Source organism: Capricornis sumatraensis, chromosome 4, assembly GCF_032405125.1.
Source record: "Capricornis sumatraensis isolate serow.1 chromosome 4, serow.2, whole genome shotgun sequence".
NCBI classification, from domain to species: Eukaryota; Metazoa; Chordata; class Mammalia; order Artiodactyla; family Bovidae; genus Capricornis; species Capricornis sumatraensis.
Genome location: NC_091072.1, coordinates 91,922,686 through 91,946,247, shown reverse-complemented (window position 1 = coordinate 91,946,247; position 23,562 = coordinate 91,922,686). Strand labels below are relative to the sequence as shown.

At 42.0% G+C, this 23,562-nt stretch overlaps 1 protein-coding gene across 1 annotated transcript in view; it reads left to right on the top strand.

Moving 5' to 3' along the window:
* The first annotated feature begins 22,727 nt into the window (after positions 1 to 22,727).
* Positions 22,728 to 23,562, top strand: part of HELB (DNA helicase B) — a 35,680-nt gene continuing 34,845 nt past the window's right edge. Inside the window, exon 1 of the mRNA XM_068972091.1 lies at positions 22,728 to 22,914. Within this exon, the coding sequence (XP_068828192.1) occupies positions 22,728 to 22,914 (187 nt within the window). The remainder of the gene's footprint in view (positions 22,915 to 23,562) is intronic.

Below are 23,562 nucleotides of genomic sequence, written 5' to 3'. Positions count from 1 at the left end.
AATGAAATGGACTCTTCTTCCTCTGAACATTAACAGAAGGGTTGACCCCTTGGATTAGGTCCGGCTTCTGTTTTCAAACGTTCTCTGTTAGCTCTAAATACTTCTTTTTTGCAGCCCTTATCACTGTTGAAGTTTTGCATTACTTTTCTCATGTTCAAAGATAAACTGAAGCATATTAAACATTTTAAGAGTTTCCTCAAGGAAAAATTGGTTAGAATCAGGCAGCCACAAACTGGAAGTGGCTAGGAGAGCTCCACCTACAGGAGGTAGAGATTTTTTAAGAGAAAAGGTGGAAGCAAAGTATGGGCTGGAAGAAGCACAAGCTGGAATCAAGATCGCCACAAGAAATATCAGTCACCTCAGATATGCAGATGACACCACCCTTATGAAAGAAAGTGAAGAGGAACTAAAAAGCCTCTTGATGAAAGTGAAAGAGGAGAGTGAAAAAGTTGGCTTAAAGCTCAACATTCAGAAAACAAAGGTCATGGCATCTGGTCCCATCACTTCATGGCAAATAGATGGGGGGAAACAGTGGCAACAGTGTCAGACTTTATTTTTTGGGGCTCCAAAATCACTGCAGATGGTGATTGCAGCCATGAAATTAAAAGACGCTTACTCCTTGGAAGAAAAGTTATGACCAATCTAGACATCATATTGTAATGCAGAGACATTACATTGCCAACAAAGGTCTGTCTAGTCAAGGCAATGGTTTTTCCAGTGGTCATGTATGGATGTGAGAGTTGGACTGTGAAGAAAGCTGAGCACCGAAGAATTGATCCTTTGAACTGTGGTGTTGGAGAAGACTCTTGAGAGTCCCTTGGACTGAAAGGAGATCCAACCAGTCCATCGTAAAGGAAATCAGTCCTGAATATTCATTGGAAGGACTGATGCTGAAGCTGAAACTCCAGTACTTTGGCCACCTCATGTGAAGAGTTGACTCATTGGAAAAGACTCTGATGCTGGGAGGGATTGGGGGCAGGAGGAGAAGGCGACGACAGAGGATGAGATGGCTGGATGGCACCACCGACTCGATGGACGTGAGTTTGAGTGAACTCTAGGAGATGGTGATGGACAGGGAGGCCTGGTGTGCTGCGATTCATGGGATCGCAAAGAGTTGGACACGACTGAGCAGCTTAACTGAACTGAAAGTATGGAAGTTATCGATTAGCTATAGCGTACAGAGTCGGACACGACTGAAGTGACTTAGCAGCAGCAGCAGCAAGGCCTAGTTGGCTATTTGTGTTGGTTTGTCATTATGTTTCAATCTTTTATACTGAGGCATTTCTAGCCTAGATTTTTGTTTTTGTAGTCTGCCATGGCATGAGAATCCCCTCAATCTAATGTTTCCCTTGTTTAACTAAACACTGGTAATTATTTGATTAATCACTGACGTTCAGACTCAGCTGGCGTTCCAGGTATAACTTTACTCACCATTATCCAGCCATGTCTGGTGCAAAATAAGCATTCAATAAATATTTGTTAAGTAAACAAATGCACTTCGTTTCAATTTGGCTACACAACCCCAGATTTCTATTTCTAAGACCCTACGAGCCTAGCACTGTTGTCTGCAACTTCCTTTATTAAGGACTGAAGGATATAGAGCAGATTTACTCAGCAAAATAAAAAACTTCAGGTTTAGAAAACCAGACATTTCCTTCACACTGTTGGCCTTACAGGTGCACCTCCAGGGCCTTGCCAGCTGCCATATTCCTACTGTGCTCTCATGTACAATGCATCTCCCATCTTGTCCCCATTCTTTAGGAACCCAACCCTTTATTCCCAGCCCCTTTCCAAACCACTTATTCAAAGAAGGCCTCCCAAGGACGATGCCCTTTTCCAAATGATCTACAGCAGTTTTATCAACTTAGGTTTAATACTTCTGATTCTTGCTAAGCTTTGCTTAGCCAAGAATTTCCCCAAAGCTGTTCACTCTCCCAGATGAAGTCTGCTACACTTTTCAAACAGTAAAAATTTTCCTTCCTACTGTCTACATTCTATTTTGATGAGAAAACAGAAGCCTCCAAATCCTCAGTGAATTCAGAGTTGCATAGCTTGTCAGTGATAGATTTTAAATCAGATTTTTTTTCTTTTTTGAGACTTCTGACTTTGAACCCAGTATACTCTCTATACAGATCACTTTCATCTTCTAGCCTGGGAGTTCCTTGGGGGTGTGGAATTGTTACCTAGCTTAGCACAGTACCTGGAATAAAGTAAGATTATGCTCCATGACTGTTTGCTGAATGAACAAGCTGATCCACTGTCCCTCAGCCTTCTTTTAGACTTAAGCTCCTTGGCTTATCCCTCTGGTGCCAGTGACCAACGGTGACCATTAGAGGTACAAAAAGCCCCCTAGAGGGGATGGTTGAAGTGTTGCAACCAAGTCAGAGTCAGAAACCTCAGAAACAGAAACGTTAAGGAGTACAAAGTGCAGCATTGTTAGATTTAGCAAATAAAAATACAAGACCTCTGAGAATACTTATATTTTAAAAGTATTCATATTCATTGTTCATGTGAAATTCAGTTTATCTGGGTGTTCTGTATTTCATCTGGCAACTCTGTTAAGTGCCATTGAACATGAACTAAACTGATGCTCAAGAAATGACCTTGGTCCTTAGTAGGAATCTTTGGGGAGGAATTGGATGGGAAAAGTGTTGGTGAGCTTACCAAGGTCAAATGGACATGCTCATCACACGGGGATTGGCTAATTCGAGGTCAGCCAGTATTAAAAAAAGACTTTGTACCTGGAGTGATCAGGGTGACAGGCCTTTCCTCTGTCCCTGCCTGCTTTGTGATGGAAACAGATGGTAACAGTTGAAAGAGGATGTGCAACATCTTGATTTGTGGGCATAGACTGAGTAATAATTGTTTAACCCCGCATAGTGTGACGGTGGTAACTTGTATCCATTCACCTTCCCTTTTGACCTGTGGTCTCTTACCCTGCATAACTATCCAATTCTCTTATATTTCAGAATCTGCCATTTTCCACATATTTTTTCCTATGACATTTCCTCTCCCCTAAGACTCATTTTCTTTTTTTTGGCCTCTCCTGAAATTTGACTTCTTAAGTGTATCTTTCTCTAATTAAAGTGGAGACATCCATTCTTAATCCAATTGTTAAACATGAGAACATTGAATAATTCAAGATGTTCATTTCAATACACATTTATTGAGAGCTTACTGTGTAGCAAAAGTTTCATCATTAAGAACCTCATAATCTAGTTAAGGAAATATAACATTAGAAACCAGAGGGGAAACCCTCGCTCTGAGAAGTGATTGATCCAGGTTGCCAGAGAACAACTGGCCCCTTTGAAAATCACTGTTCCCATGTTCCTATAAATTTACTTTTGGAAGTGTAACCTCAGAGTAAGAGAATTCATGAGTATGTTACAAGTGATCCATGAAATTGGGCAAGTTAACAGTAGGGTCTTCTTTAAGTTCCTTCATTTCTCAGAGAGCAGTTGTTTGCTTCTTCTTTTGATGTAGGAAGAACTAACAAAATCTAGCCTAGTTATTATTCTGGATATAGAAGTGATAGAAATACATCCCCCCCCACCTCCATACACACACTGCTGCATGGTTTCAGGAAGAATGGGCAATAGTGATAACCCGCTGGAGGAGGCGGCTTTTAAGAATCCTAGGATGTCAGTACTTCAAAGGGATCAATCATGTGATCCAACCTTCTTACTTACAAATATGATACCCAAGGCCCAGAGTTTAAAGACTTGTATAAGATGGTACACTAAGCTTGTGCCAGGGTTGGGATGTGAGTCCAAGTCTCCTGAATATGTCTAAGATTAGGTTCTGAAGGACTAGATATGATGCTCTGAGATGTTTCACTAGTAACTACATTTTCCCTAGGAGACTCTTGTAGGTCTTGTCTTCTGTGACCATTTCCCCCCTAAACTGTCTCCTCCCTTTCCTGATACTCTTCCTCTGCTGCTGCTAAGTTGTTCAGTCGTGTCCGACTCTGTGCGACCCCATAGGTGGCAGCTCACCAGGCTCCCCGCTCCCTGGGATTCTCCAGGCAAGAACACTGGAGTGGGTTGCCATTTCCTTCTCCAATGCATGAAAGTGAAAAGTGAAAGTGAAGTCGCTCAGTTGTGTCTGACTCTTAGCAACCCCATGGACTGCAGTCTTCCAGGCTCCTCCATCCATGGGATTTTCCAGGCAAGAGTACTGGAGTGGGGTGCCATTGCCTTCTCCAAAAAGGAATGTTCCTAAGAGTTCACTCCCTCACCTTCCCTCCCTGAACAGTCAATCAACTACCAGTGTTGCAGTTACCTTAAAAACCACCTCTTTGATTCACAAATATTTATCTTTAGTTCTGATCATCTTCCTGGAATCTATGTTTTCAACTGTTATCAGAATATCTTTTCCCAGATGGTCTACAGATAATTAATCCAAAACTGAAACCTCATCTCTTCCATCATTCCCCCACAAACTGGGTTCTCTCTTCCTGTGTTTCATGTCTTAGGTAGTGACATCATCATACTTACCAGTCTCCTGGTCCCTCTCCCCCTCACTAATTGGTCACCAAGCCCTCTCATATCTGCCCCCTTAACGTTTCTTTACTCATCACATCCTCTCAGCCACACGACCCCAGCCTTAGGTTAAAATGTCTCCAGGAGAGAAGCCCATGAGATAGGACACGTGCCAGTAACAGGACAGTGAGGACTGGGATCCGCTGGAGACAATAGGCCTCATTTAAAGAAGGCCACGGAAAACAGTATAAGCAGATTTTCACCATAAGGGAATACAGTCCCAGTGTTGACATATGTTCTCAATTTAGGAGAGGTCAACACTTGTAAATGAAATATTCTGATTTTTAAATTGGAGCAAATAACTTAGTTTTTTAAGAAATCCCAAATATTGGATGGAAAACAAGCACTCCCTGTCCCCCGCCCTCATCCTTTATTCTTCCTGTGGCTCTGCATGCAGCTTGGTGCCTGACACACAGCAAGTGATCAGCTGTTACTTAAGTGAGTGGAAATGGAGAGAGTGGTCCTGGTAAGCAAGGTATTACTGAGTGGTTTGCAGTTTAAAATTTCTCATTGTAATTACTGAATTGTTATGTGCCCATTTTATTGAATGAAACAATGTGGAAATGTCTCAAGAAAAGGTCAGTTTTTTTCATACTCCATCCCTATATCCTTTAGGTAACTGATGCTAACAGCTTCATGTGTATTCAGCTACACTTTTCCCATGGTCTTAAAGCAGGTACTTAGATTTTTGTTTCTGTTTTTCAAAAACGTAGTAATACTTTACATGTTACTCTGCAACATGCTGCTTTGGCTTAATTATGCAGCATTGCCATCCTTCAGCTTAGTAACAATATATCAAACTTCATTCTTTTTAATAGCTGCATAATGTTCTTTAATATGATTTACCATAATTAATTCAACCATTTTTCTATTGATGAGCAATTAGATTGCTCCAGCTGCTTTTTAGCCTATGAAAAATGGTGCAATAACTATCCTTATAAATGGATACTTACACAGTGGTGCTTCTGTGCTTTCTGTTTCAATGGGAGAGATTCTCCCAGTGGAATGGCTGTACTAAAGGATGCAGCTATGGATTTTAATAGGCACTCTGCAGTTACTTTCAATTCACATTTCCATGAAAGGCCTCTGGCAGGGTGGACAGGGAAAGTCCCATTGAGAAGATGTTAAATGAGCAAAAACTTAAAGATGGTAAAGGAATTTGTCACACAGATCCCTGGGAAAGACAACTCCAGACAGAGAGAAGAGACAGTTCAAGGACTCTAAGGCTAAAACTCATCTGATGTGTTCAAGGAACAAGGATCATTCTCTGAGGCAGAATGATCAGAGGGGAGCCTAAGAGGAGAGAATGTCAGCAAGATTGATGGGCAGGGCATGGAGGAACTTCCAGGGTTTCACTGTCATCATGAGGGTGACGTGGAGCCATTCCAGGTTTTTAAGCAAAGGAGTGATACACCAAGACCTTTTATAAAAGGATCTCTGTGGCTGCTGTGTTGCTCCTACAGGGAGCAAAACCGGAAGCAGGAGGCCAGTTAGAGGTGTTTGCAATAAGGTTGGGCAGAGAAGGGAGCAGGATGAAAGCAGTGGCAATGTGCTGGATTTTAGGTGTGTGTTGTAAGTGGAGCCAATGGGATTTGCTGATGGGTGGGGTGTGGGGTATTTGGAGACAGAGAAGAGTTGGAGATGAATCCAAAGAGTTTGGCTAGAGCAACCAAAGGACGCAGCTGCCAACAACCAAGGTGGGAAAGTCTGAAGGTGGAACAGATTCAAGCAGGGAGAAAGATCAGGAATTCACATTTGGCCATGTTAAGTTACAAATGCCCATTAGAGACCTAAATGGAGGTGCTGAGATTTAATCACAGCTTATAGATGATATTTAAAGACTTGGATGAAGTCTAAACAGAGAGAAGACCAAAGACCAAGTGGTCAGGGAGAATAGGGGAGACCAGCAAGGGAGACAACTCAGAAGCAGCAGCCACAGCAGAGGGAGATACTCAAGAGGCTGTGATGTCCCCAGAACCAAAGGACAAAAATTTATCAAGGCAGGAGAGATCAAGTGCACCTAATAGGTCAGGTGAAAAGGCAACTGAGAACTGAGTGGAAAAGACCCTGATGCTGGAAAAGATTGAGGCCAGGAGGAAAAGGGGACGACAGAGGATGAGGTGGTTGGATGGCATCACTGACTCAATGGACACGAGTTTGAGTAAACTCTGGGAGATAGTGACGGGCAAGGAAGCCTGGTGTGCTGCAGTTCATGGGGTCACAAAGAGTCAGACACGACTTAACAACTAAACAACAAGAAGACTGAGAAATAGCACTGCCACCGCACCCTACCCCCACCTCCCTGTAAGGATATTCACATCCTAATCCCAGAACCCTGAATATGTTACCTTACATGTTGATGTGATTTTGTTAAGGACTTTGAAATGGAAAGATGGGCTTAGTGTAATCACAGTGTCCTTGTAAAAGGAGGCAGAGGGTCAGAGATGGAGGCAGAGAAGCATACGTGATGATGGAGGCAAAGGTTGGAGTGATGTGTAAGAAATGAGCTGTCCCCTCGAGTCTCCCAAAGGAAATCAGTCCTGATCACCCATTTTGGACTTCAGTTCAGTTGCTCAGTTGTATCCAACTCTGACTCCATGGACTGCAGCATGCCAGGCTTCCCTGTCCATCACTGACTTTAGAAGCTTACTCAAACTCGTGTCCATGGAGTCGGTGATGCCATTTAACCATCTTATCCTCTGTTGTCCCCTTCTCTTCCTGCCTTCAATCTTTCCCAGCATCAGGGTCTTTTCCAATGAGTCACTTTTTCGCATTGGGTGGCCAGAGCATTGGAGCTTCAGCTAAAATGAGTGAGACTCAATTGTGCTGTTTTTAAGCCTCTAGTTTTGTGCTTACCCCCATCATTTCACAGTTGTATGGTTTAGCAAAGAAATAACAGGTGGAGATTCCTGAAGACCATTGTGCGAGATGTAAGAAAGTCGTTTTTCTCAAAATGTGAGGTCATGGTCAACTATTATGGGGAAGGTGTCAGCCAACAATGATCTCTCCAAAACAAAGCCATCCAGAAAAGCAATAAGGAGGCATTTACTTTCTCCCACATGTACTATTAATCTTAGACCCCTGAGTATAGAGTTCTTACAGCTTAATCCAGTAAGCTATGTGAAAAATAAGTAACCTCCATACAATTTGAGTTATTTATCACTTACCGATGACATCAGGCTGTAGGTATCTATTATAAAGTTTTAAATCTACTCTGAAATCTCAGAGAAGTATGTGTACATTTTACAAATCTCAAACAAACAAAAGAGAGGGAACAAATCAAGGAGTTTTATCCTGCTGCACTGTGAGTCTGCATACAATCCCAGAGCATCCTGGGTACATGCACAGAAGTTGAGAACCCAGAGCTGTGCCTGAACACATAGCAGCAAAGAGCATGAGCACTAGAGTCCCTGGGTCCAATCCTGGCTTGGCCACTTTTGACTTTAGTCAAGTCATTTTACCTCTCAGGAGCACTTTCCTCATAATTCATATGGTCTATTTGAGATTTTCAATGCAAGATTTTAAATCCTAGTACAACTACAAAATGAAATGGACATTTTCACGTTACCACTTCATAGGGCTGTCGTGAAGAGTAAATGAGCTAATTCACAGAAAGCACTTTGTGGCTGACACATCATAAACACTCAGGATTAGCCATTGTTATTGTTTATCATTAAAGAAAGATAAAAATACATAAGTGTTCTGCTTTTTAAGTTTGAAAGAATTTTCTTTGCATTCTCCACATTCTGTTTTTTTTTTTCCATCAAAAATGGTCTTTTGGAGATTTTATATCCTTTATGAAATCTGCCATTGAGAAAATGAGGTGGTATTACAATAGTATGACTTGCTCTGCTTCCTAAAGGTGACTATTCTGGCTGCGTGGAGCCTTGTTGCCACGTGTAGGCTTTCTCTAGTTTCAGCGAGTGGGGACCACTCTTCGCTGCAGTGCTTGGGCCTCTCATCGTTGCCTTCTCTTGTTGCGGAGCATGGGCTCTATAGTGCCCAGGCTTCAGTAGCCATGGTGTACAGGCTTAGTTGCCCCAGGGCATGGGGGATCTTAGTTCCTCCACTGGGAATCAAACCAGTGTCCCCTGTATTGGCAGGCAGTTCATAACAACTGGACCACTAGGGAAGTCCCCATGACTTGTTCTTAAAGGAGAATTTGAAAATTCTTTTCTTTCCTGTTCTGCATCTGCTTCCTTTATCCTGAGTTTGGTCTGTCTAGTCAAAGTTATGGTTTTCCAGTTGTCACATATGGATGTGAGAGTTGGACTATAAAGAAAGCTGAGCGCAGAAGAATTGATGCTTTTGAACTATGGTGTTGGAGAAGACTCTTGAGAGTCCCTGGGACTGCAAGGAGATCCAACCAGTCCATACTAAAGGAAACCAGTCCTGAATATTCATTGGAAGCGCTGATGCTAAAGCTCAAGCTCCAAAACTTTGGCCACCTGATGCGAAGATGACTCATTGAAAAAGACCCTGATGCTGGGAAAGATCGAAGGCAGGAGGAGAAGGGGATGACAGAAGATGAGTTGGTTGGATGGCATCACCGACTCAATGGACAAGACTTTGAGAAAGCTCCAAGTGTTGGTGATAGACAGGGAAGCCTAGCTTGCTGCAGTCCATGGGGTTGCAAAGAGTTGAACATGACCGAGCAACTGACCTGAATTCCCTTTCTGCATCTTACTCCTTGTCTGTCTTTCAGACATTCCTTCCTTTTTTGTGCCCTATCATTGCAACCTATTTCTTTATATCTAACTTTTCTCTTGTGCTTTATAAGCTTATGGGTTTTTTGTCCTTGGGCAGAGGTACATGTTGTATGTGAATTCACCTCACAAATGGAGGAAATTTTCTAGCCATTTAAAATAAACCCAGGAAAACACACCTGCTAATCTGAAGGCAGCTTGATTTCTTAAACAAGGTGGCACCTATGGAATATTCAAATATGTTTCTATCCTGTGAAGTCAATCTTCTATTGCTGATTATGAGTTGCATGGGCATAGTCCTTTTTACTTGTTCTCTGATTTGCTTTCATTTTGTTCGGTAATTCATCCCATAGCCAATATAACATTGTCTTATCAATGTCAATTTAATATTTGTGCCTCTATTTCTGTCAATCCATGTCTGAAACAACAAGCCTCCACGCTAATCTTTATTTATCTATTTGGCTGTGCTGGGTCTTAGATGTAGCATGTGGGACCTTGAGTTGCACCATGTGGGAACTAGTTCCCGGGCTAGAAATTGAACCCAGGCCTTCTGCATTGGGAACATGTAGCCTTAGCCACCAGGGAAGTACCACTCGAGACATTCTCTATCCTCTTACTCTTATTTTGCTCCTGGTTCTCATCATCTCTTGATATTTATATTCACTTACTCTTGGACTGTCTCCTCTCACTAGAATATAGAGGCTTGGTCTGTTTCATTCACTGTTCTTTTCTAGTACCCAGAACAGTGCACGTGTGCATGCTCAGTTGCGTCTGACTCTTTGTCAGACTGTAGTCCGCCTGGCTCCTCTATCCATGAAATTCTCCAGGCAGGAATACTAGAATGGGTTGCCATGCCCTCCTCCAGGGGATCTCCCTGACCCAGGGATCGAACCTGTGTCTCCTGCATTGGCAGGCAGATTCTTTACACTGAGTCACGGGGGAGCCCACCCAGAACAATAACTGTCCTGAAATCTATATCTACTGAATAAATGAGTTGTAATCTTTTTACAAATACTTCCCCAAATTTGCTGTTTTTATTTCACTTATTGTACAAGATTAGATCCATAGTTTTCATAAAAAGGCTCACAAATGAAGACCAATATAGCTGGCTAGGGCTGGACTCCCAGCAGCACCTCCCTGTGGTAACAGAGCTGAACGCTTTTGCTTTGGTGCTTACCTTACTCAGTGTGTGTTAGTTTGGAAAGAAGCATCTAAGGAGGCAATAACTTTTTACCAACATTTTCTCCTACAACTTAAAATCTCATATACTGAAACAGAAATAGAAGGGTATAGATTTAGCCCTACAAATATTTTAGCTTCAGCAAAAGCTTATATAATAATACAAACAAAATTGAATTGCAACTGGGGTGACTGGGGCCATTTCTTTGTAGAGTTTAGAGACAAGGGTTTAATGTCAAATTCAGTTAACTTCATCAGCATTTCTACTGAAATGCCCATATGGCAAAGAAGAGGGTTTAGATACCTTATGGGATCTTGAGGTATTGCACAATCTGTCCCCAAAAGGTGACGTTACTCTTAAGTTTTATCTTTTACCTCAAAAATTGATGCCAAATTTTCATTCTATATAATGCATCATTACTTTTAAAAAATATTAGAACAGTGTATCAAATAATATTTTGTGAGACAATTGGACATGTCAAAAAGACTTTTTCCCCCAGAGCTTTTTCTCTTGAGTCTTTTTGTCCATTTCTGGCATATCACCACTTACCTACCAGAAGTCTGGATTTCTGATCAGAGAACTATGGAACTAGATGTCAGCTCACTGTGAGTCTTTTTTTTTGTTTATTAAAGTGTAGCTGATTTACAACATTGTGGTTGTTTCAAGTGTACAGAAAAGTGATTCATACACACACTCGTGGGCTTCCTTGATGGCTCAGCGGGTAAAGAATCAACCTGCAAAGCAGGAGACACATGTTCAATCCCTAGGTTGGGAAGATCCCCTGGAGGAGGAAAATGGAATCCCACTCCAGTATTCTTACCTGAAGAATCCTACAGACAGAGGAGCCTGGTGGGCAGCAGTCCATAGGGTCGCAAAGAACTGGACATGCCTGAGTGACTAAGCATGCATGCATACTTTTTCACATTCTTTTCCCTTACAGGTTATTATAAAATATTGAGTATGATTTCCCTTTTGGCTTCTTTAAATACATTTTGGGACTGCACAACACCATCACAATGCTTCAGCTTTCCAAACTCCTTTGAATCCATCTCCCAAAATGGTGTTCCAGCTCTGTGTCCCATTAACTGCAAATCTGCATACCTGAATTAAATAATAGAAGCTTTTGGTAAGGACCATTATTATTTTCTTATGGCTCTTGCTTTATTTGCCAAACACATCATCTAGTATGTGATGGGTATCATGTCAGGAAGGATAGGCTAGGTTCTGCTGACTTAAGAAAGAGCTCTATTGTCTTAGGGGATTAACACAACAAAGATTTCTTCTCATTTATTCAGGCCCTACAGCAGGTCCATGGAACTGTCCAGAGCAGCTGTCCATTAGATAATGGCTCTTTGTTGACTTCACACCCTCACGATCACCAAAGCAAGGAGAGTTGAGACCTAAAGTTAAATGCTTCCACCCTAAAGTGCACATTGCTATCATTTTATTGGTCAAAGCAAGTTAGATGGTTTCAATCAACTCCAAATAGGTGAAGTACAGCCCTGCTGAGGGCCTGGAGAGAGAGGGGAAGGAGGTATCAGTGGACAGTAATACTTCCTGCCACACAGATACATTTCTCATTTTGTTTTGTTTTGGCTGCACCCAGGAGCTTGCAGGATCTTAGTTTCCCAAGCAGGGATTGAACCCACACCCTTGGCATTGAAAGAACAGAGTCCTAACCACTGGACCACCAGGGAGGTCCCTGCATATCTCCTGACTGAATGAAATCTAGCACATTTTAAATTAGGATTTCTGCTCTGTATATAATTGTCAATCTCTTTGGTAATCCTATTATTTAATTCATTTCTTAATTCTGCTCTTCCCCTTTGGGCCCCAATTTAATAAACAAAACAGACGAAATGCTAATTTAAACATTCACCTGGATAAATTAATTTGAAGTGCTTTCCCATAACTGCGAAACCATCATTATCATGACTACATCTTAACTGCATGCTTTACCTCATCATGTTAATTAAACAGGTCACTAAACCTTATTCCCTCCCTACTCTCCTAGTAAAATGTTTAGGTTTTATTAATGACAACTTCACAGTGTGTTAGCTGCCTTAATACCATCCAGGCACACTAAAACAAATGGATTTCCAATGTAACCAGAAAACACATCGTGGGTAACTTAAAAGAAAAAAGCCTTGCACGTGAGAAGTGATATGAATCACATGCCGAAATCCTTTGCTTGATGATGCAGGTTAATTGATTTTTTAACAAGCATTGCCTGGATTTCAAGGGGATATTGGAATGAAAGCTGGGTTTTTGTGAGACGAGTAGCCATGTTTTCAGAAGAAAATGGTTAAATTTCTCACTATGGCCTCCCAAAGTGCTTCAAGTCCTAGCTCCAGCCCAGCTCTCTCTGGCCTCATCTCCTACCCTCTCCCCCTACTCTTGACTTCAGCTAACAGTCCCTGTTAATCCTGGATCCATTTAGCTCTTTCCTGCCCTTTTCCCACTGATTTTTTTGAAAATCCAAGTCAGTTGTCTTGTAAAATGTCCCAGATGCCAGACTGACTGTGTGCATGTTATGGCCTGTTGTTGTGCAGCCCTAGAGCTAAGAATAGTTTTTACATTTAAAAAGGTTTTTTTTTAAAGAAGAAAATAAAGAAAAAAGGAAGGGGAGGGGATGAGAGGGAAGAAGGGGAAAAGGGGAACTATGTGATGGAGACGCTATGTGCCCTTGAAAAGCTGATGCCTGACAGAATGAAAATCACAATCACAGAAAACTAACCAGTTTGATCACACAGACCACAGACTTGTCTAACTCAGTGAAGCTATGAGCCATGCCATGTAGGGCCACCTAAGACGGACAGGTCATGGTGGAGAGTTCTGACAAAATGTGGTCCACTGGAGACCACTGGAGAAGGGAACAGCAAACAACTTTAGTATTCTTGCCTTGAGAAACCCATGAACAGTATAAAAAGGCAAAAAGATAGGACACTGAAAGATGAACTCTCCAGGTCAGTGGGTGCCCAATATGCTACTGGAGAACAGTGGAGAAATAACACCGGAAAGAATGAAGAGACGGACCCAAAGCAAAAACAACATCCAGTTGTGGATGTGACTGGTGATGGAAGTAAAGTCTGATGCAATATTATAAAAAGCAATATTGCATAGGAACCTGGAATATTAGGTCCATGAATGAAGGCAAATTGGAAGTGGTCGAACAGGAGATGAAAAGAGTGAACGTTGACATTTTAGGAATCAGCAAACTAAAATGGACAGGAATGGGTGAATTTAACTCAGGTGACCATTATATCTACTACTGTGGGCAAGAAATCCCTTAGAAGAAATGGAATCGCCCTCGTAGTCAACCAAAGAGTCCGAAATGTAGTACTTGGATGAAATCTCAAAAATGACAGAATGATCTCTGTTCGTTTCCAAGGCAACCCAGTCAATATCACAGTAATCCAAGTCTATGCTCCAAGCAGGAATGGTTCTATGAAGACCTCCTAGAACTAACACCCAAAAAAGATGTCCTTTTCATTATAGGAGACTGGAATGCAAAAGTTGGAAGTCAAGAGATACCTGTAGTAACAGGCAAATTTGACCTTGGAGTACAAAATGAAGCAGGTCAAAGGCTAACAGAGTTTTGCCAAGAGAATGCTCTGGTCATAGCAAACACCGTCTTCCAACAACACAAGAGAAGATTCTACATATGGACATCACCAGATGGTCAATACTGAAAGCAGATTGATTATATTCTTTGCAGCCAAAGATGGAGAAGCTCTATACAGTCAGCAAAAACAAGACCGGGAGCTGACTGTGGCTCAGATCATGAATTCCTTATTGGCAAATTCAGACTTAAATGGAAAAGAGGAGGGAAAACCACTAGACCATTCAGGTATGACCTAAATCAAATCCCTTACAATTATACAGTGGGAGTGAGAACTAGATTCAAGGGATTAGTTCTGATAGACAGAGTGCCCAGTGAACTATGGACGGAGTTTCATGACATTGTACAGGAGGCAGTGATCAAGACTATCCCCAAGAGAAAGAAATGCCAACGGCAAAGTGGTTGTCTGAGGAGGCCTTACACACAGCAATGAAAATAAGAGAAGCTAAAGGCAAAGGAGAAAATGAAAGATATACCCATTTGAATCTAGAGTTCCAAATAATAGCAAGGAGAAATAGGAAAGCCTTCCTTAGTGATCAATGCAAAGAAATAGAGGAAAGCAATAGAATGGGAAAGACTAGAGATCTCTTCAAGAAAATTAGAAATACCAAGAGGACATTTCATGCAAAGATGAGCACAATAAAGGAAAGAAATGGTATGGACCTAACAGAAGCAGAAGATATTAAGAAGGGGTGGCAACAATACACAAAAGAGCTGTACAAAAAAAGATCTTCATGATCCAGATAATCACGATGGTGTGATCACTCACCTAGAGATAGACATCCTGAAATGTGAAGTCAAGTGGGCCTTAGGAAGCATCACTATGAACAAAGTTACTGGAGGCGATGGAATTCCAGTTGAGCTATTTCAAATCCTAAAAGATGATGCTGTGAAAGTGCTGCACTCAATATGCCAGCAAATTTGGAAAACTCAGCCGTGGCCACAGGACTGGAAAAGCTCAGTTTTTATTCCAGTCCCAAAGAAAGGCAATGCCAAAGAATGCTCAAACTACTGCACAATTGCATTCATCTCACACACTAGCAAAGTAGTGCTCAAAATTCTCCAAGCCAGACTTCAACAGTACGTGAAGCGTGAACTTCCAAATGCTCAAGCTGGATTTAGAAAAGGCAGAGGAATGAGAGATCGAACTGCCAACATCTGTTGGATCATGGAAAAAGCGAGAGAGTTCCAGAAAAACATCTGCTTTATTGACTATGCCAAAGCCTTTGACTGTGTGGGTCACAACAAACTGTGGAAAATTCTGAAAGAGATGGGAATACCAGACCACCTGACCTGCCTCTTGAGAAACCTGTATGCAGGTCAGGAAGCAACAGTTAGAACTGGACATGGAACAACAGACTGGTTCCAAATTGGGAAAGGAGTATGTCAAGGCTATATATTGTCACCCTGCTTATTTGACTTATATGCAGAGTACATCATGAGAAATGCTGCACTGGAGGAAGCACAAGCTGGAATCAAGATTGCCAGGAGAAATATCAATAACCTCAGATATGCAGATGACACCACCCTTATGGCAGAAAGTGAGGAAGAACTAAAGAGCCTCTTGATGAAATTGAAAGAGGAGAGTGAAAAAGTTGACTTAAAAGTCAACATTCAGAAAACTAAGATCATGACATCTGGTTCCATCACTTCATGGCAAATAGATGGAGAAACAATGGAAACAGTAACAGACTTTATTTTGGGGGGCTCCAAAATCACTGCAGATGGTGACTGCAGCCATGAAATTAAAAGATGCTTGCTCCTTGGAAAAAAAGTTATAACCAACCTAGACAGCATATTAAAAAGCAGAGACATTACTTTACCAAAGAAGGTCCATCTAGACTAAGCTATGGTTTTTCCAGTAGTCATGTATGGATGTGAGAGTTGGACTATAAAGAAAGCTGAGCACAGAAGAATTGATGCTTTTGAACTGTGGTGTTGGAGAAGACTCTTGAGTCCCTTGGACTGAAAGGAGATCCAACCAGTCCATTGTAAAGGAAATCAGTCCTCAATATTCACTGGACTCAGGTTGAAGCTGAAACTCCAATACTTTGGCCACCTGATGTGAATAACTGACTCACTGGAAAAGACCCTGATGCTGGGAAAGATTGAAGGTGGGAGGAGAAGGGGACCACAGAGGATGAGACGGTTGGATGGCATAACCGACTCAATGGACATGAGTTTGAGTAAACCCTGGGAGTTGGTGATGGATGGGGAGGCCAGGTGTGCTGCAGTCCATGGGGTCGCAAAGAGTCGGACACAACTGAGTGACTGAACTGAACTGAACTGAGAGGTATTTACTTTCTCGCCTTTGTTCTAGATCTTTTTGTTTCCACCTGGTATTATTCAGTTTGTACCTCAGTTCCTTGGATTTGGGGCAAATGGAAAATTAGTTCTAGAACTGTGGTGCCCAGTATGACAGTTGCCACCCACATGTGGCTATTGCGCACTTGAAATGTGGCTCTGTTAAACTGAGGTGTGCTGTAAGGGTAAAATACATATCACATTTCAAGGATTTGTGATAAAGAGTGTGAAATATTTCATTAACAATCTTTATGTTGATTGCCACATTGAAAAAATAATATTCTGGATATATTGGATTAGATAAAAGACATCATTAAAATTAATATCACCTATTTCTTTTTTTAATGTGGCCACCAAAAGCTCCTACATTGCCTATGTGCTTCACATTATATTTGCATTGGACAGTGCTGGTCTAGAGACTTGATTAAAGTAAGGTTAAGTATTTTTGACAAGAATACTTATAGCTGATCTTATGTACTTCATATTGCATCACAGCATGAGACACACACCGTTCGTCCCATTATTATTGACACTAAGTTTGATAGCTTGATTAAGGGGTGACTGACAAGCATCTCCACTGTAAAGGTCGATTTTCCCCTTCACAATTTGTAATTTCTTACAGTCATTGGGCAATCAGTTTCCTAGTGGATTTGCACATAGTGGTTTTAGTATTCTTGGGTGATCTTTGCTTGAGTTAGTTATTACACTAAAGGTTGCAACATCATGTTTTGTATTTTTGGAATTTCTTCTTACATTTCTTTTATTTTTTATTACTTTTTCAAAACAAATGGCCTTTTTACTGAAGTATGGTTGTCTTAGTTTCTGGTGCACAGCAGAGTGATTCATATATATATATATATTCTTTTTCAAAGTCTTTCCCATTATAGATTATTACAAGATAGTGAATATTCTTCCCTCTGCCATATAGTAGGTCCTTCTTGTTTATTTTATTTGTTTTATATATAATACTGTGTATCCGTTAATTCCAAACTCCTAGTTTATCCCTCCCCCTCCCCTTTCCCCTTTGGAAACCATAAATTTGTTTTCTCTGTCTATATTTCTCTTTTGTAAAAAGTTCCTTTGTATCATTTTTAAAAGGTTCTATATATAAGTGATATCATATGGTATTTGTTTTTCTCTATCTGAGTTCAGTTCAGTTCAGCTGCTTAGTCGTGTCCGACTCTTTGCAACCCCATGAATCGCAGCACGCCAGGCCTCCCTGTCCATCACCATCTCCCGGAGTTCACTCAGACTCACGTCCATCGAGCCGGTGATGCCATCCAGCCATCTCATCCTCTGTCGTCCCCTTCTCCTCCTGCCCCCAATCCCTCCCAGCATCAGAGTCTTTTCCAGTGAGTCAACTCTTTGCAGGTTCATCATGTTGCTGCAAATGTCATTATTTCATTCTTTTTCATGGTAGAGTAATATTCCATCCATATGGGGATGTCCATATATATGGATATATATTTTTTGAGTGGTTCCTTGCCTTCTGGTACAGGAAATACTAGGGCCACCTTGTACTTCCCTGTCCCAGAGATGGAATCAGTCACTTCTCAAGAAGCCTCCACTTCTTTTAGTAAGAAATGGTATTCCAAAATCAAGATGAGGGTGGTAGATGTGATCAGAGTCACTGGGATGACATTACTTTCAGACCCTTTCAGAAGACAGAGCTAGGAAATACATTGAAGAATCACAAGGTCATATTGATATTTCTAGCTCAGGTATAATGCTGTAGTTTTCTTAACTTTTTTTTATTCTATGTTTCTACTTCTTTTCACGTACACTAAAAACCTTCATTTGATAACACTGAGGACATTTACTTGTTTGCTTTATCATACAATGCATATTGTATCACTTAAAAACAATATTAAAATTAGCTACGTGTGTGGTAAAGTTTTATGTTACTTTGCAGGTCTTTTGTCCTCAGAACATAACCTACTATGGGGATATAGTCATGATAACTTAAAGTATTTATTCCAAGTATTCAAAAGTATATATTCTTGAGGTAACTTTTTCCCTGAGAGGTTATGTTATACAACTGATAGTTTCCTTTGTTTCTGTTTGTGTTCAATTTTAGGTTTTGATTTTGTTTATTTTTGAATATGTGAAACATTTACATGATTCAGAAGTCAAAACCATTACAAATAGTTAGAGATCTTGTTCCCATCTTTTTCTCCTTTACCCTGTTTCCACTCTATCTGTGGGTAACTATTTTCATTAAATTCTGGTTTATGTTTCCTGTCTTTGTTTGCTTGTTTTTGCAAAAACAAGCCTATGCAAATGCAGAAAACTATTTGCCTTGTTTTATGTCTTGTTTTTTTCTTACTGAACATAATATCCTGGGAAATCTCCCTATCAGTTCAAAAAGGTATTCCTCATTCTTTCTTTTGTGATATTACTAAAGAATACTCCATTGTGCGGATGTACCATAGTTTATTCACAGGTCTTTTACTGATGCACATTTCTGCTCTTTCCTGTCCTTTGCTGCTACAGAAGTTATACAGTGAATGACCTTATGCCTATATTGTCTTATATTTGAGGAAATGTAGCTTCATGGTACATTTGGAGAAGGAAATGGCAATCCACTCCAGTACTATTGCCTGGAAAATCCCATGGACAGAGGAGCCTGGTAGGCTACAGTCCATGGGGTTGCCAAGAGTAAGACACGACTGAGCGACTTCAGAGAGAGAGAGAGCTTCATGGTATATTCAGGAGTCATTATTGTAGAAACATCCCAGTGATTCTGATACACAGAGAGGTTTAAGTATTGTTACTTACTGTAGTTCAGTTGGTAAAGAATCTGCCTGCAGTGCAGGAGACCCAGGTTCGATTCCTGGGTTGGGAAGATCCCCTGGAGAAGGAAATAGCAACCCACTCCAGTATCCTTGCCCGGAAAATCTCATGGACAGAGGGCTGCAGTCCATGGGGTCGCAAAGAGTCGGGCATGACTGAGCAACTAACACTTACTGTATACTGTAAAAATGGTTTCCAGGAGTCTAGAATTGTTAACATTTTAAAAATGAGGAATCAACAGGTAAAGAAGTCTTGACTTAAGAAAAAAAAAAGCACAACATGAGAGTTGCAAGTTTAGTATTATTTGGGGCAAAATGAGGACTGCAGCCCAAGAGACAGCACCTCAAATAGCTCTGAGAAACTGCTCCAGAGAGGCAGGGGAGAAGGTCAGTATGTGTGTGATAAGGTAAAGGGGGAGTATATGCAAGCAAGCACATATTTTCCCAGAAGGTTTCTGTGAGTCTCATGAAGCTTTCTGCTAGTCACGATGAATAGTCGTCACCATGAAGGATTTAGTACTTTCCTAGATATGAGAAGGTACAAGAATTGGGCTCATAAAATAGGCTCCTGATAACATCTAACCAGCTGAAGACTTGGCTGCCAGTTTTCCCCTGAACCCACGTCTCCTGCACTGGCAAGAGCATTCTTTACTGCCTGAGCCATCAGGGAAGCCCACTTAAAACCTGTTTTGCCAATTTTTCCCTGAGCACAGAGTGCCTCATTTTTGCTCTAACTCCGTTCATGGGGAGTTGAAAATCAGCAGCTGCAGATTGTAGCTTGTAGCAGTATATCTACAAGTGTCAATTTATAGCTGACAGAAGTAAAGTTCTCATCATCCTGAATCCTAACCTACACTGCCTGCTGCTGCTGCTGCTAAGTCGCTTCAGTCGTGTCTGACTCTGTGTGACCGCATAGACGGCAGCCCACCAGGCTCCCCCGTCCCTGGGATTCTCCAGGCAAGAACACTGGAGTGGGTTGCCATTTCCTTTTCCAATGCATCAAAGTGAAAAGTGAAAGTGAAGTCGCTCAGTCGTTCTGACCTTCAGCGACCCCATGGACTGCAGCCTTCCAGGCTCCTCAATCCATGGGATTTTCCAGGCAAGAGTACTGGAGTGGGGTGCCACTGCCTTCTCCCTATACTGCCTAGTAGAATGCAATTGAGTTATAGAAACAGAAGCTTAGTATCTGGAGTCTTGTGCCCAAATCATCGTGTTGGTAAAAAAGTTATCTTATGAATACACACATATGTGACCCACATTTGGGCAGTGGATACCTTTCAGTTTGGATACCTGAGTCAGGGGAGCCACGGGGCATCCAATCCTGGCATCTAATATGCAGTTGTTTGCACAGGTTTGCAGGTTAGACTAGGGGTCATTAGCATGGAGGTGACAGTAGGTGAAAGATGACTGAGGGAAGGATTACAGAATGAGAAGGTGCTTAGGATGGAACCCTGGGGAACACCGTTACTTCAGAGGCCAGTAGAGAAACCCAAAGAAGCTATAAATGGCCAGAGAAATAGTAGGAAAACCTGAGAAGATGAGTTACAAAAGCCTAGGAAGCAGAGTGTTACAAGAATAGTTGAAAAGTTATCTATGTTAAATACTGTTGAGAGGTGAGGCAAGACAAAGGCAGCACTGTATCCACTGGATTTAGCAACAAAGAGATGAGTGGTAAAACGTTTGTCAGGACAGATTCCATGTTGTGGTGTAGCTATCCTGAGTATTAAGGAAGGCATTCAGCCTCATACAGACATCCTTGGAAACACTGATGCAATAGGGTGTGTTTCTAAAAGCAACAAAAGTTGACACTTATACCCAAAGGAAAAGAAAATCAATTCTAGCATTTTCTCCCATAAGTTTTTTTTAAAGAACAAAATAACCTTATTGAAGTATAAAGTATATTTGATTTACAAAGCTGTGTTAGTTTCATGTGTATGGTCCTATAAATTAAAAACTTTGGAGGGGGCAATGATTTATCTATATTCGAATCTATACAATAAGATGCTTTTGGATTTAGCAAATAATGTATGCTTACTTTAGGTTTACTAATGAGTAATTTCATAATAGTATCAAAATAGTAATGTAGTCGTATATTTTATGCTGTTCGTCAAAAAGTACCATGACTTTCAAACATATGGGAACCACGGCTCCAGAATAACTTTTAAATCACCTCTTTCTCTTCTACTTGCCTTCCCCTATTCTTGTCTATACCCTGGGCTATAACTTCTTTTGCTCCACTGTGAGCCTTCCCCGGTAGCTCAGCGGTAAAGAGGTTCTTTACCTCTTTGCCTGCAATGGAGGTTCTTTGCCTTCAATGAGGGTTCGATTCCTGGGTCAGGAAGATCCCCTGGAGGCGGGCATGGCAGTCCACTCCAGTATTCTTGCCTGGAGTACAGTCCTTAGGGTCGCACAGAGTCGACACCACTGAAGCGACTTAGCACGCACTAGCAGATGGCAGCTCAGCCTAAAGTTTGGGAGGCCAGGGTATACTCACAGAGGAAATGAGGAGCATTGTGAAAGTTATTGAATCCACTGCTTTCCAAATCTGGAAGCATCAAAACGAACAACTTGAGACGTGCGTTAAAAAGAATCCTGGGTCTCAGCCCTAGATCCCGATACAATGGGTATGGAATGAGGCCTAGAGATCTGTACCTTGAATAAAGTGCCTTTGATCTTACAAATTCAACTTCTGAATAAAAAACAAGAGGCCCAAAGCAGTCACGCCTAGGCGGGTCTCCTGGCTGGAGATTCACGGCTTTGAGCTTTGGGTGTTGGCGGAAGGGCATTTGGATTTTTGTTTTCGAGTCGTTGGGGAGGGCTTGCTTTTCCTAGCTCTTTAGGCTTCCTTGGTGGCTCAGAGGTTAAAGCATCTGCCTCCAATGCGGGAGACCTGGGTTCGATCCCTGGGTCGGGAAGATCCTTTGGAGAAGGAAATGGCAACCCAATCCAGTATTCTTGCCTGGAGCATCCCCTGGACGGAGGAGCCTGGTAGGCTACAGTCCACGGGGAGGCAAAGAGTCGGACACGACTGAGCGACTTCACCTTCACCTTAGGTTCAGTAGATTGACCTTCCCTCGAGTTTCTCTCTAGGCAGGAGACGCGCTGAGTTAGCGGCTCTGCAGGTGCTATTTATGCCGCGGCCCAACCAGCTAGCTTCCTCCCAGCACCCGGCGGAGCCTGGAGTTGGACTGTGCAGCGGGGGCGGGAGAGTGCCCCGCCCCCTGCCCCGCCCCCTCAGAATTTCGGCGTTCCATCCTATCCCGTTCCCGCTGGGAACTTGAGGCGGAGCTTCGCGCAAACTAGCTTCCGGGGGAGGAGGTACATTTGTGAAAGCGCATGGCCTTTGTCTTTTAAAACAAGTTTCAGGCGTACAGCATTATAGCTCAGTGTCTGTGTATACTAAAGCATGATCATCACCACAAGTTTAGTTGCCATCCATCTCCATACGGTTAACTCAAGTCGCACATTTCGCCCACCCCCGGGAAGCCGAAGGTCCTACAGTCGCGGAGCTGATTGGCTGACCATAGGCGTCTCGCAGCCCGGGGTTTTCCGGAATTGGGGTCGAGCTCGGGACAATGGACTATGGCCTCGTCGAGTCAGCCCTTGCTGGAGCTGCAGGGACCACTGCTCCCACCCAAGGACATGGTGGAGGAGGAAGACGAATATTTAAGGGAGGACGCGGAGGAGGACGAAGACACGGTGTTTCTAGACGCAGAGGAGCTTTGCAGTGGGGGCGTAAATGCTGGTAGCCTCCCTGGGCTGCTCCGTGGTGAGGAAATAACTCGCTCCTCGGGGGTGGGATCGGCGGATTAATGAATTGTTTCTATTATGGCCTCCTCCAAAGTACTGCACTCCATCGCTGCTAACAGACTTCCTTTGGAATCGCCTAAGTGCCTCGTCCTGTTTAGAATAAAATAACAATAATAGCAGAGACTTGAGCAAATACTTTTTGTTAAGCTTGGGCTTCACGTGAATCTCATTAATGTTCACAACTTTTTGAGGTAGTTTTATAAACAAGGAAACAGTGGGTGTCCAGCCAGTATTAACACCCCGAATCAGGGCTTTTAACTATTTCTTTCCTGGAGTCGAATATGTGGTTGCTGTTCAGCTGCTTAAACACACATACACGTGAAACACCACAAGCACTGTTGACTCATTAACCTGTTAATCTTGTGATCTGTATTTATCTTGTCTAGTTTCCTGTCCTAAGAATTACACCTATTGTGTGTTCCTGGTGACTGATGTTTAACAATGTTTGAATGTTCAGACCAGTTGCTGTCCAGTAGAATTTTCTGTGATGGGATTGGTGTATATTCGCACTGTCCTATACAATAGCTGCTAGCCATGAGTGGTTATTGAAAACTTCAAATGCAGCTAGGGCACCAGAGGAGCTGAATCTAAAGTTTTAATTTTAATT